This window comes from Podarcis muralis, chromosome 7 (genome assembly GCF_964188315.1).
Source record: "Podarcis muralis chromosome 7, rPodMur119.hap1.1, whole genome shotgun sequence".
Taxonomy (NCBI): Eukaryota; Metazoa; Chordata; class Lepidosauria; order Squamata; family Lacertidae; genus Podarcis; species Podarcis muralis.
This window is the reverse complement of record NC_135661.1, coordinates 91569271-91580885: the sequence shown is the minus strand read 5'-3', so window position 1 is coordinate 91580885 and position 11615 is coordinate 91569271. Positions and strand designations below refer to the sequence as shown.

Genomic DNA, 11615 nt, shown 5'->3' with positions numbered 1-11615 from the left:
AGAATAAGAGAGCAAGAAGAACATAGGTTTAAAGAAGATTGGAAAACGTTTATTGAATATATGGGAAATACCTATGCAGCTCAAAACACTGGCAGCATCAACAGAGTAAATCATTTCTGATGGATGTAAAAGTGGAAAAATGATTTGAATAGTTATAGTAAAATAATCAGGGATGTATGATATGTAAAATGAACCACAGAAAGAGAAGAAAGGACGTCACTGGATATTTCAAAGTTTGTAAAATGTTTATTTGGAAATGTAAAATTGAAAATTCAATAAAAATATTATAAATAATAATAAGATTAGTCGCAGTGCGAGGTGCCATCCAAGCGTCTCAGGGACTCCACTCCAGATGTGTGCAGGTTTTATTCCTTAGCCTTTTCTTCTGCTGGTAAATCCCACAAGGCAGCCGAGGTTTAGGATGCGAGTTTTATTTCCTTCTCCTAAATGGGCTCTAAGGAAATATTTGGAGTCACGAAGAGAGCCAAGATGGCTTGTTTGGGATTGTTCTGTGTGCTAAAAGGGTAGTTTTCTTAGGGAATATTTCCCAAAATCTGAAGGGTGAAGGGTTGGTTTTCTGTGGGCCGTGTGTCTGCTATTTGTGCACCCCGAAATTTAGTAACAGCTCTCCCTTCCCCGGCTGAGGAGCCCCATCTCCCCCCCCCCCCCCGCTTCCCTCTGCAGCCCGTGGGCGTCACGTTGGCAAGAAGGACGAGAACAGGCAGAGGAGCTGCGCGTCTCCCTTCCTCCCTTCTCCCTTCCTTCCTGCCCAGCTGTCTGGTTCAGAAGTGGGTCGGGGAGACCCACGCCTCTCCCGGAGGAGGCCCCCACCTCCCAGGCTGCTCCCCCTCCCCGCTCTTTCTCTTCCCACAGGGCAGAACTGTGAGCAATTGTGGGTATGGGCAAAGCACGGAGACCCCCGCTCAAGACCCCCCTCACATCCCCTAGAGTGGTCTCACCGCCTTCCCACTCCCCCATCCCCAAATCATCCTCTGCCCTCTGGCCCAACCCCGCCTTCTCCCCCCACCCCCTTCCCAAGGGCTGGGTGCCCAGCACCCCAACCTCCCGGCTCCCGGTTCAGAAGGGGCCAAAAAGTCTTTTACGCACCTTCCCTCCTGAGGAATCCCTCGCCATGAGATGATGGGCAGCCTTAAAAGACAAGTGCGTGGAGGAAAGAGATATATTGGGGGGGGCGGTGCATGGAGCCTCCATGTCCGGGGCAGCCTACCTGCCAAGAGGGCAGCCTCTCCGAGGCATCTGGCTGGAGACTTCCCCGCGCAACGGGACGCTGAGCCTTCGGGTCTCCCTGGCGGCGCGCAGCCTGGCCTGGACGGGGCCGGCCGGGAGGTGGCGCTGGGGGGCCGCCCGCCCCGTCCGGGCCCGCCGTGGGGCGGGGCGCCCCGCCGCCCTCCGCCCCGCCCCGCCTCGCCCGCTATAAGGCGCGGTGGGGCGGCGGGCGCCCCGTCGGGCAGCGGCGGCGGCGCGAGCGATGGCTGCGAACCGGGTGGGGCGGCGCCTGGGACGGGCTTCGCCGGCGCGCCCGGCCGGGCTGTCTCCGGGGGGCGGGCGCGCGGCCGAGAGGACGCCCAGCCCGGGTATCCAGCGGCGCCAGGCGAGGGTCACCGTCAAGTACGACCGGCGGGAGCTGCAGCGGCGCCTCGACACCGAGAAGTGGATCGACGGCCGCCTGGAGGAGCTCTACCGGGGACAGGTGAGCGGGCCGGAGGGAGGGGAAGCGAGGGCCGGAGGGACGCCCGCCCGCCCGCCCCGTCGGAAGCCTCTGGGGGAGACTCCGCGGGTTCCTCCGGCGCGGCGGCTGATGCTGCCCCGCCGCTCCCCCTGCAGGCGCCGCCTCGACAGCGGGGGAAGGAGCGGCAGGATCCGGGCTGCCATCTGGGGGCAAGAGGCGCATCTGGTGAGGGGCTGGAGGCGGGGGTCTCTCCCTGGAGAGCGAGGGGCCCGGCTGCATGGCGCGGCGTGTGGGCTTAGCAGCCGAGGAGCGTGGAGCTGGAAGGGAACTCCAGGGGGCATCGAGCCCAACCCGCTGCTTCCAAAGGAGGCTCACGCACGGAAGAAGGCTTTAGGGTCGGGCCAAAGAGATGCTCCCCGCTCAGAAGCTGCCGAGAAGGGACCTTGGGCAACACGAGAGCGGCAGCGGAATCCTCTTACGGAAGAAGCAGGGCTCATTTAGCCTGCGGAACTCCCAGCCACTGCGTGGGCTCTTTGTAGGTCACCAGGAGGGAAGTCGCTGTTTCCAGGAAGCCTCAGGATGGAGCTGCTTGCCCCCACTTTCCTGGTCCTTGCTGGGGCAGCAGCTCCTGGGTTTGAGCCCCCCTTTGGGCAAAAGATTCCTGCATGGCCCGGGGTGGGAGCAGATGTCTCTGGGGTCCCTTTTCGCACTACAGGTCTGTGATCCTTTCTCTTCCTGTGCTAGGGATCTGTGATCCAGCCAGGCCTGCTCATCTCTTGCCCCAGATGCCATCGCCCGGCTGTGTGGCATCCCTGAAGCTGGAACAGGTCGGCTGCTGCAGCCCCTTCTCCCTCCCGGCCCCCCCGGGGGGCTGCAGCCTTTTCTCCGCCCTTTACCCCCTTCCATTTTCTTCTCCTGCCACCCCAATATTTCTGTGTGACTTTCCGAATCCCCATTAATCTCGCCAAATCCCTTTCTCGATCTTTCTTGATTACTTGCCCTCGGGCAGGATTAAGGCACTGCCCAAGACATATGGTGCCAGGATGTGAAATGGGGGGGAGAGGGTCTCGGCTCAGGGGCAGGGAACTGCCAAGGCGCCAGGCAGGACTGGGGGGACCAGAGAGCCTGGCCCAGTCCCAGCAAGATGGGGCAGCCGGCCTGATGATTCTGGTGAAGGAAGAAGCTGGCCTGCGTTGTTTATTTATTCCTTGCATTTATTTCCCACCTTTTTCTCCAAGGAGCTCAAAGTGGGGCACGTGGTTCTCCCCATTTATTACTGTATTATTATTATTATTATTAATAATAATAATAATAATAAACCGCCCTATACCCAGGGGTCTCAGGGCGGTTCGCAGAATAAAATCAAGCTATAAAACCACAAAATACATAATAAAAATAAAAACAACAACCCAATCCCCCCCCCCGGAAAAACACATTTTAAAAGGGCACAGGATGTGTCCCTGCAACAACCCTGTGAGGCAGGCTAGGCTGAGAGATGCCGTGATTTGTCCCCCAAGTCACCCAGTGAACTTAATGGCTGAGTGGGGCTTTGAACCCTGGTCTCCCAGGTCCGACTCCAACCACTATGCCACACTGTCTCTCTCTGCACTGTCTCCTAATGGGAATCCTTTTCTGCTCTGATTTGGCTGGAGAGTCTGGATCCTTCCTTCCTTCCTTGGTGGCCCTTCTTTCACCCAGGCCTTTCTTCTCCTGCGGATCCCACATTGCACCCCCCAGCCCCACATGCACAGGCCTCTGCCCACCCGCCATGGGGCTGGTCTTGTTTGCCCATCCCCTCTCCCTCCCCTGCTGCCTCCTCAGTCCAGCTCCTCTTGGAGGGCCCCCCTGCCTGCTCTTGGTGCCCCCCCCCCGCCAGTGTGGCTTCTGTCTCCCAATATTGCAGAGCAATGAAAGGCAGAATCAGAACTCGGGTCCCTTCCCAGACCCCCCTGGAAGTTCGCAAGGATGCTGCCCCTGTGATTATTAATAAGAGCTACAATAATAATTAATTTCTGTGCTGCTCTTGGAGGCGACCTGGACCTATTGACTTTGCCTTTATTAATTGAATTAATATCCTGCCCTTCATCCCAAGCCCACAGGGCGGTTTGTCGGTGAGCATCTCCTCCTCCTGCCCCCCCCCCCAGGAAGGGGCTGCTTTGGGGTGGCTTGCGGGGGGGGGCAGACCTCAGCTGGTCCCACGAAAGAGTGGCTTTTAGAGAGGAAGAGAATGCATTCCTGCAGCCTGAGGCCTGGGAGGGAGCGAGGTGGGGAGGGGGCGGGGGGCAGAGAGGAGCCAGACCCATCTATAAAAGAGGCGCCCGCAACCCTGCCATGAAAGGAAAGTTTCCAGCCCGGCTGGCTTGGCGCATCCCAGGGGAGTTGCAGCGAGCGGAGCAGGACTCAGCTGGCTGGCGAATTCTGCAGCCGCACAGCAGGGGGGGGGGGGACACAGCAGCCTTTGCCCCCCCCTTGCCTGCAGACCTCCCCCTGAACCCCTTTGCTCAGGTCAGGACGCCCTGGGAGGCTGCAGCTACTGGGGCAAGAAATGGGCTGCCCTGGCTGAGCCCAGTGGGAAGCGCTGCTGGTCTCCCTTTGGGGCCCCGATGGGCTGGGCTGGGTTCCAGGACTGTCTGCAGGCGTGTCCACAGCTCAGGCCTCCGATCAGGAGGCCCTGCAGTGCAGGTCTGTCCGGTTGGCCGGCAGAGGAGGAAGGAGGCGGCCTTTCCCGGCAGGGCCTGATCCCTACGGGATGCCCGATCCTTACGGAATAGGCTCCCGCCTTGACAAACAGGTCTGGGAAAGGCCTGGAGGGAGTCGCCTGCCTTTAACTGATCTTGCCCTTTTATTTTTCAGGGATATTTTAATGTTTGGTATGTGTGTGTGTGTGTGTGTGTGTGTGTGCATAGCCAGGTTCCACTTTGCAAGCCACCCCAGAAGGGTTTTGACCCTTTCAGGCAGCAAAACGAAGATAATGAAAGCAAATAAAAGCTGGCCCACTCCTCCGTGGGCGACAGGGCTGGGTGCTGCTGGGGGCCAAGGCACAAGCGGAGCGTGGCCCGGCCTCTTCTGCCTTCCGCAGCCCCCTCTGCAAGACCCCTCTTAGCAGCCCAGGGCTGGAGGAAGGCAGAGGGGCAGCAGCTCCCTCCTTCTAGAGGGAGTTTGGGAGTGGCACCACCAGCCAAGTCTTTGCAGGAAGGATGGTGAATGAATGAATTTTATTATTACGGTCACAGACCAGTTCCGGGTCACTTACAATATCAGGAAAATCATAAAACACAAAGTCCAATTGCAATTGGGTACAACAGAGACAATTCAGATATTGTTGTTGTTGTTCTTTAGTCATTTAGTCGCGTCCGACTCTTCGTGACCCCATGTACCAGAGCACGCCAGGCCCTCCTGTCTTCCGCCGCCTCCCGCAGTCTGGCCAGACTCATGTTTGTAGCTTCGAGAACACTGTCCCACCATCTCGTCCTCTGTCGTCCCCTTCTCCTTGTGCCCTCCATCTTTCCCAACATCAGGGTCTTTTCCAGGGAGTCTTCTCTTCTCATGAGGTGGCCAAAGTCTTGGAGCCTCAGCTTCAGGATCTGTCCTTCCAGTGAGCACTCAGGGCTGATTTCCTTCAGAATGGATGCGTTTGATCTTCTTGCAGTCCAGGGGACTCTCAAGAGTCTCCTCCAGCACCATAATTCAAAAGCATCAATTCTTCGGCGATCAGCCTTCTTAATGGTCCAGCTCTCACTTCCATACATCACTACTGGGAAAACCATGGCTTTAACTATACGGACCTTTGTTGGCAAGGTGACGTCTCTACTTCTCAAGATGCTGTCTAGGCCTGTCATTTGCCCTTCTCCCAAGGAGCAGGCGTCTTTTAATTTTGTGGCTGCTGTCACCATCTGCAGTGATCATGGAGCCCAAGAAAGTAAAATCTCTCACTGCCTCCATTTCTTCCCCTTCTATTTGCCAGGAGGTGATGGGACCAGTGGCCATGATCTTCGTTTTTTTGATGTTGAGCTTCAGACCATATTTTGTGCTCTCCTCTTTCACCCTCAATAAAAGGTTCTTTAATTCCTCCTCACTTTCTGCCATCAAGGTTGTGTCATCTGCATATCTGAGGTTGTTGATCTTTCTTCCGGCAATCTTAATTCCGGCTAGGGATTCATCCAGCCCAGCCTTTCGCATGATAAATTCTGCATATAAGTTAAATAAGCAGGGAGACAATATACAGCCTTGCCGTACTCCTTTCCCAATTTTGAACCAATCAGTTGTTCCATATCCAGTTCTAACTGTAGCTTCTTGTCCCACATAGAGATTTCTCAGCAGACAGATGAGGTGATCAGGCACTCCCAATTCAGATATAGCAGCAGTTTAATATATATAAAATCTTGATCACTAAAATATAACCTAAAATTATCATTTAAAACCTTAATCATTTTGGTAGTACCACTTGTTCCCTAAGTTTTATGGCAGTTGCACAGAATTTGGCCACCCTTAGCGTGATCTCCAGATCCTTCTCCTCTGCCAGGAGTTTTAGACATTGAAGTTCGGACCCATTTTGAGATTTTTGTGATGAATACTGAGTGTAGATCCCCGTAGAAACGGCAGCGTAACAAGGCATGAGAGACAGTTTCTACCTCCATCAAGCGGCAGGGGCAGACTCAGGAAGGAGGGTGGCAGAGGGGGCATTTGGGAGGGGGAGAGGGGCCAACTGCGATGGAGACGAAGGCTGTTGCTTCTGGGACGGAGCTGCCGGCCTCTGCTCTTTGCAGAGCATACAGGGAGGGCTCTCTGGCTAATAGCTACGCTCTGCCTGTCTGGTCAGCGATGCTTCTGAATCCGCTGGAAACCACTGGAGGGGAGAGAGCTGCTCTTGCACCCGGGTCTCGCTTATGAGTTTCCCATGAGGGCATTGGGCTGGCCACTGTGAGAGCAGGCTGCTGGACCCCATGGGTCTTTGGCCCATCTTCTGTTCTTAGGATCTCCTAGCTAGCCTGTTTGTGGCGGCTGGCCCCCCTATTCCAGAGTCCTCTAAAGGGGCTGGTCCCTGGTGAGGCCTTGCTTGGGCACAAGATCCTTTTCCTGAGGTTTGGGGCGCTTCCTTGGTCCCGCAGAGACCCAACTCAACCCCCTGGCTTTCCTTGCAGGAAGCAGAGATGCCAGACGAGGTGAACATTGACGATCTGCTGGAGATGGCCGCAGACGAGGAGCGGGCCAAGAAGCTGCAGGTTGGCGCAGGGGGTTGCTGCCGTTGGGGGGGGGTATCTCAGTGCCAGGGCAGCTGCGTGGCTTGCAAGGGGTTACCCATCCTAGCCTGGCAGCATCTTCCGGTAGGGCAGGGAAACAGCCCTGTGTCCAAAACCCTGCAGAGCCTTTCCCAAGTCAGCCTGGAGACTGCGCTGGGTGGAGCAGCGCTCTCACTCCATGTTCCTGTGCCCCAAATTTGGAGGGAGGGAGCTTTGTGCAGGGAACCCCTCTGGGTGAGATTCCTGAAAGAGACATCGTGTAGTGTGGAAGGACACAAGGCTGCAGGTCCGATCCCTGGCGTTTCCAGGTGGGGCTGGGCGGGAGGTGCTGCCAGCCAGTGCAGACAGTATTGAGCTAGATGGAGCAGTAGTCTGACTCTGTATAAGGCGGCTTATTTACAGTCCTCTCCCAAGGCCGGTGGGCAGGATCCAGCGCTCCTGATGATAAGATTTCCAGCCTCTGTGCATTTGTGAGCAAGCGAGTTCTGCTTCTGGCCTGGGTGCAATAACCAGGGATCCGCGGGGTAAAGGCCAGTGGTGCAATTGATAAGCACGCCTGCCATGTTGCCGCACCAGCTGGAAATAGTAATAAATAGTAATAAATCGAAACCAAAAGAGCTTAAAGCGGAAGGGCACCCCAACTTTATCCAAGGGGAGATGAGTTTGCAGCAGGCCGAGGGGCCAGGGGGCCTGGGCAGGAGGGAGGCTTCTGGGGGGTGGGGTCCAAGGCTGCACCAGGAGCGAAGAGAAGTGGGATTCTGCTGCTGCCCCCTCCCCAAATTCCAGGGTCCGAGGAGGGGGCTGAGATGCAAGGCGGGCTCCCCCAGCCCTTCCTCATTCTCCTCTCTTTGCAGAGCATCTTGGAGTCCTGCCACAAGGACACAGAGGTGGGTGCCTTTGCTCTTTGACCCCCAGGGACCCCTCTGGCTTTTACCCTGCAGGGGAGGGGGGAGGGGAATTAGCCGCTCTGCCCCCCCCCCCTGAGCACCTGCCGGATGACTCTTCTCCCAGCAGGAGGAGGAGGGGATGCAGCTCCCATCGCTGGCGCAAAGCCCTCCCCACCCAGATACACCACACAGCCTCCCCCCTCCCCCCTCCCTCCCGGTGGCTGCTGGGATGCCTGCTGGATCCTCCCGGGATTCCAGGCGTTCCAATCCCAGCTGGTCACTCCTAAGAGCATCCCCTGCCTCCCCCACTGGATCCCTTCTGCTGAGAAGCACGGAGCCCCTCCCCCCAGGGCTAGCCAGCCTGGCTGCTCTCAAGGCAGGGAGCTGGGGAGCAGTTTCCGGGGGGGGGGCACTGTGAAAGAGGACGCTGGAGAGGGTGGGGCCCCTTTGACCACAGCCAGGCTCTTCTGATGTCCTTATGGAACCTCCAGCTCCAGAGGCAGTCTACCTGGACTCCTAAAGGTAAAGGGACCCCTGACCATTAGGTCCAGTCGTGGCCGACTCTGGGGTTGTGGCGCTCATCTCGCTTTACTGGCCAAGGGAGCCAGCGTACACCTTCTAGGTCATGTGGCCAGCATGACCAAGCCACTTCTGGCGAACCAGAGCAGCGCATGGAAACACCGTTTACCTTCCCGCTGGAGCAGTACCTATTTATCTACTTGCACTTTGACGTGCTTTCAAACTGCCAGGTGGGCAGGAGCAGGGACCGAGCAACGGGAGCTCACCCCGTCACGGGGATTCGAACTGCCAACCTTCTGATCGGCAAGTCCTAGGCTCTGTGTTTCAGGTAGACGGATATTTGGTCCCTTTGAGAAGAGGATGCTGGAGCAGATGGATCTGGCTCTCCTTGGGAATGCTTCCCCCCTCCCTTGCTGGCCGCTGTGACCCGGCTGTGGGCCCCCCCTGGCCTCTGACCCTCTCTCCCCACCGGCCGGAGAGAGGCAGGACTCACCCCTTCCTTCCTTCCTCCCTCCCTCCCTGTCGCAGGACTTCATCCAGGAGCTGCTGGGGAAGCTGAGGGGCCTCCGGACAGAGCACGTCCTCCGCCGAACCAGCCCTGACAGTGCAGGCGGCGACGGCAGCCGGGAGAGCGCGGATCAGGGCCCTGGGAGCCCGGAGGAGCGAGTGTGAGAGCCGCCTGGTCTTGCGGAAGGCTTTGCCGAAAGCCTCAGGGGTGGACTCCTGGGGGAGGACGGGGGGGGGGGGGCAATATAGAGGTCAGGCTGCCAGTGGCGGCAGCAGCAAGCCAGGGTCCCAATGGTGTCTGGATGAGGCGCATCTCCCCCCAGTTGCATCTGGCTGCAGGGACGTCCCCCAGCCCCTTAGCTGCTGCACCCCTGCGCCCCCCAGCAGCATCTCTGAACCCCCTCCCCATTGTACAGTCTTGTCTGCTTTCCCTGTATCCTGTAATAAAGCACTCTGTCTCCAACGGCTCACAGGTCAGCTGCTGCCTCGGCTGCGGGGGTGGGCTTTCTTCTGGGGAGGGGCTACCTGTCGCACACCTGCTGCTGAGATCGGCTGCAGGGATAGGCAGCCTGTGCCCCCCCCCAAAGCCACCAGGGAATCATGAAGTTGGAAGGGACCCCCTGGGCCATCTAGTCCAGCCCCCTGCAATGCAGGAATTGCTGCTTTGGATCCTGCTGCCCCCCCCCCCACGTGCCCAGAAGCCTCTTTTGGGGCTCCGGCCTCCAGCTCTGCTTCTCGTGAACCAGAGTCCATCCCTGCCCCACTCTCTGGGGCTCCTCTCCAGCTCAGAAATGATGCCAGCGTGGCTGGGCTCTGAGGACGGCTCCTGCTGCTGCCTCCGTGACCCCCTGCTGCCCTCCCCCTTCAGGGGCCGTGAGCCTGGCCTCCAGCGGCCTTTGGGGCTGGGGGGTAGCAGCCTTGCGTGGGCCCAGTGGCCGTCTCCGGGACGCAGCCTCTCCCAGCTGCCGATCTTGTTTACAGCTCAGGATAAACAGCTGCACGCAGCACATCCCTTTTGGACGGGAACAACAAGGCCTTCTCCGCTGCCCTCTCCTGACCTTCCCAGGCCGCCTCTTCCTGCATTTCCAGCTCTGCCAGGGTTTGGGCAGTGAGGGGAAGCAGGTCCCACCCCCCTCCCTTGGTGGGGAGGCTGCCCTTTTCACCAGTGGGGGGATTCCCCTCCTGGAGAGAGAGCAGGCTTCTCCTGCCCCGGTTGTCTTCCCTATAGACTCAGAGAGCTGGACGGGACCCTGATGTCAAGGCAGGCATCTCTGGCAGATGGCCAACCCAACCTCTGAGAGACCACAATCTTCGGAGGGAGTCAAGCAGCTCTTTCTGTCACCAAGTTCTTGGTTCTCAGACTCTCCTTCCTTGTAACTTAAATTAATCGGTTCAGTCCCCCCCCCCCCTCCAGAGCAGGGAGAAACAGGCGTGTTCCTCCTTCCGTGTGGCAGCGCTTGAGATATTGGAAGACAGCTCTCCTGTCTCCTCTTAGTCTCCTCCAGGCTACACCCCCCCAACCCCTTCAGCTCTTCCTCATAAGGCTCGGTTTCCAGACCCGGGATTATTTTCATCGCCCAGATTAAAACGTGTTGCCCAGAACCAGCAGCAGCATTCCAGGTGTGGCCTGGCCAAGGCAGAAGAGAGGGAAATGGACTTCCCTTGATCTGGACACTCGATTGGCATTCGCTTCCCCGCACTCTGTGATGCGCCTTCATAGTTGCACAATTTCCTCTCCTTGTTTTCCTCAGTTCCTCTGGCAACCCCAGCGCAGCCGGGACCTGGGGGGCGGAGGGCCTTTTATGGTCTGCTTAGCTTGCAGCCACGGCCCCAACTGGCACGGCAGACACCGTTTAACTACCAGGTTTAATGACTGGAAATGAACTCTTTTCAGGCTGTCCTTCCAAAAACAATGACTTCACACGGCCCTTTGGCCCCCTTCAGCAGGAGGAGGCGGCAGAAAACCCCACGGCGGCCTCCCTGGCTCAGCCCTGTCATCGCTCGCAGCGGAGATACAGTGGGGCATTCATGCCTTTGCCGCTTCCCTCCTGCCGGCCCCCCTCCCCAAAGAGCACACGTGCCTATTGTCTTCTTCTCCCTCAATGGCGCTCTGTGGTTTGCTGTGCCAACCTGTGCCAGCCTCTGCCCAGAGGCCTCTTGCCGCATCGCAGGCAGCTGGAGAGAAACTCGCCTCCCACCTTCAAGGTGGTAGACTCTCCTTCAGGGGGGTGGCTTTTTATAATAATAATAATTTATTATTTATACCCCGCCCATCTGGCTGGGTTTCCTGTCACTCTTCCAGCAAAAAATTAAAATACAAGAATTCATCAAATATTAGCTTCCCTAAACAGGGCTGCCTTCAGATGTCTTCTAAATGTCAGATAGTTGTTTATTTCCTTGACATCTGATGGGAGGGCGTTCCACAGGGCGGGGGCCACCACCGAGAAGGCCCTCTGCCTGGTTCCCTGTAGCTTTGCTTCTCGCAATGAGGGAACCGCCAGAAGGCCCTCGGAGCTGGACCTCAGTGTCCAGGCTGGATGATGGGGGTGGAGATGCTCCTTCGGGTCTACTGGGCTGAGGCCATTGAGGGCTTTCAAGGTCAGCACCAACAATTTGAATTGTGCAAAGCTCTGGTGGCCCCCCAGCGATGAGGCTTCCACCGCGACTCCTGCATTTGCAGGGAGTCCAACGAGAGCCACAAGAAGCCTATGATTCTGTGCCCTTGGCTGGGTGCTGAAAAATGGATGCTTGGCCACCTGGAGGAGGTGGCAG

At 57.7% G+C, this 11615-nt stretch overlaps 1 protein-coding gene and 1 long non-coding RNA gene across 3 annotated transcripts; one reads left to right on the top strand and one right to left on the bottom strand.

Moving 5' to 3' along the window:
• Positions 1 to 226: 226 nt before the first annotated feature.
• LOC114603048 (uncharacterized) lies at positions 227 to 1427 on the bottom strand. The gene is made up of 2 exons (XR_003708042.2): positions 1108 to 1427; positions 227 to 454 (listed from the first exon to the last, which is right to left on the bottom strand). It is a non-coding gene; the product is annotated as an uncharacterized LOC114603048 (long non-coding RNA).
• Positions 1428 to 1429: 2 nt separating this feature from the next.
• Positions 1430 to 9306, top strand: PPP1R14A (protein phosphatase 1 regulatory inhibitor subunit 14A). 2 transcript variants are annotated; one of them, XM_028741774.2, is made up of 4 exons: positions 1438 to 1711; positions 6832 to 6912; positions 7785 to 7817; positions 8865 to 9306. In XM_028741774.2, the coding sequence occupies exons 1-4, from the start codon at positions 1490 to 1492 to the stop codon at positions 9006 to 9008; spliced, it is 480 nt and encodes a 159-aa protein (XP_028597607.2). In that variant the 5' UTR covers positions 1438 to 1489; the 3' UTR covers positions 9009 to 9306. The 2 variants fall into 2 exon arrangements, with proteins under 2 accessions (XP_028597608.2, XP_028597607.2); XM_028741775.2 differs by lacking the exon at positions 7785 to 7817 and having other exon boundaries at positions 1430 to 1711.
• Positions 9307 to 11615: the final 2309 nt, after the last annotated feature.

Excerpts from the sequence above, each read along its gene's own strand:
- PPP1R14A (XM_028741774.2), top strand. The coding sequence starts at position 1,490 with ATGGCTGCGAACCGGGTGGGGCGGCGCCTGGGACGGGCTTCGCCGGCG. Across the intron at positions 1,712-6,831 it reads AGGAGCTCTACCGGGGACAG|GAAGCAGAGATGCCAGACGA; the intron begins GTGAGCGGGCCG and ends CTTTCCTTGCAG. Across the intron at positions 6,913-7,784 it reads AGCGGGCCAAGAAGCTGCAG|AGCATCTTGGAGTCCTGCCA; the intron begins GTTGGCGCAGGG and ends CTCTCTTTGCAG.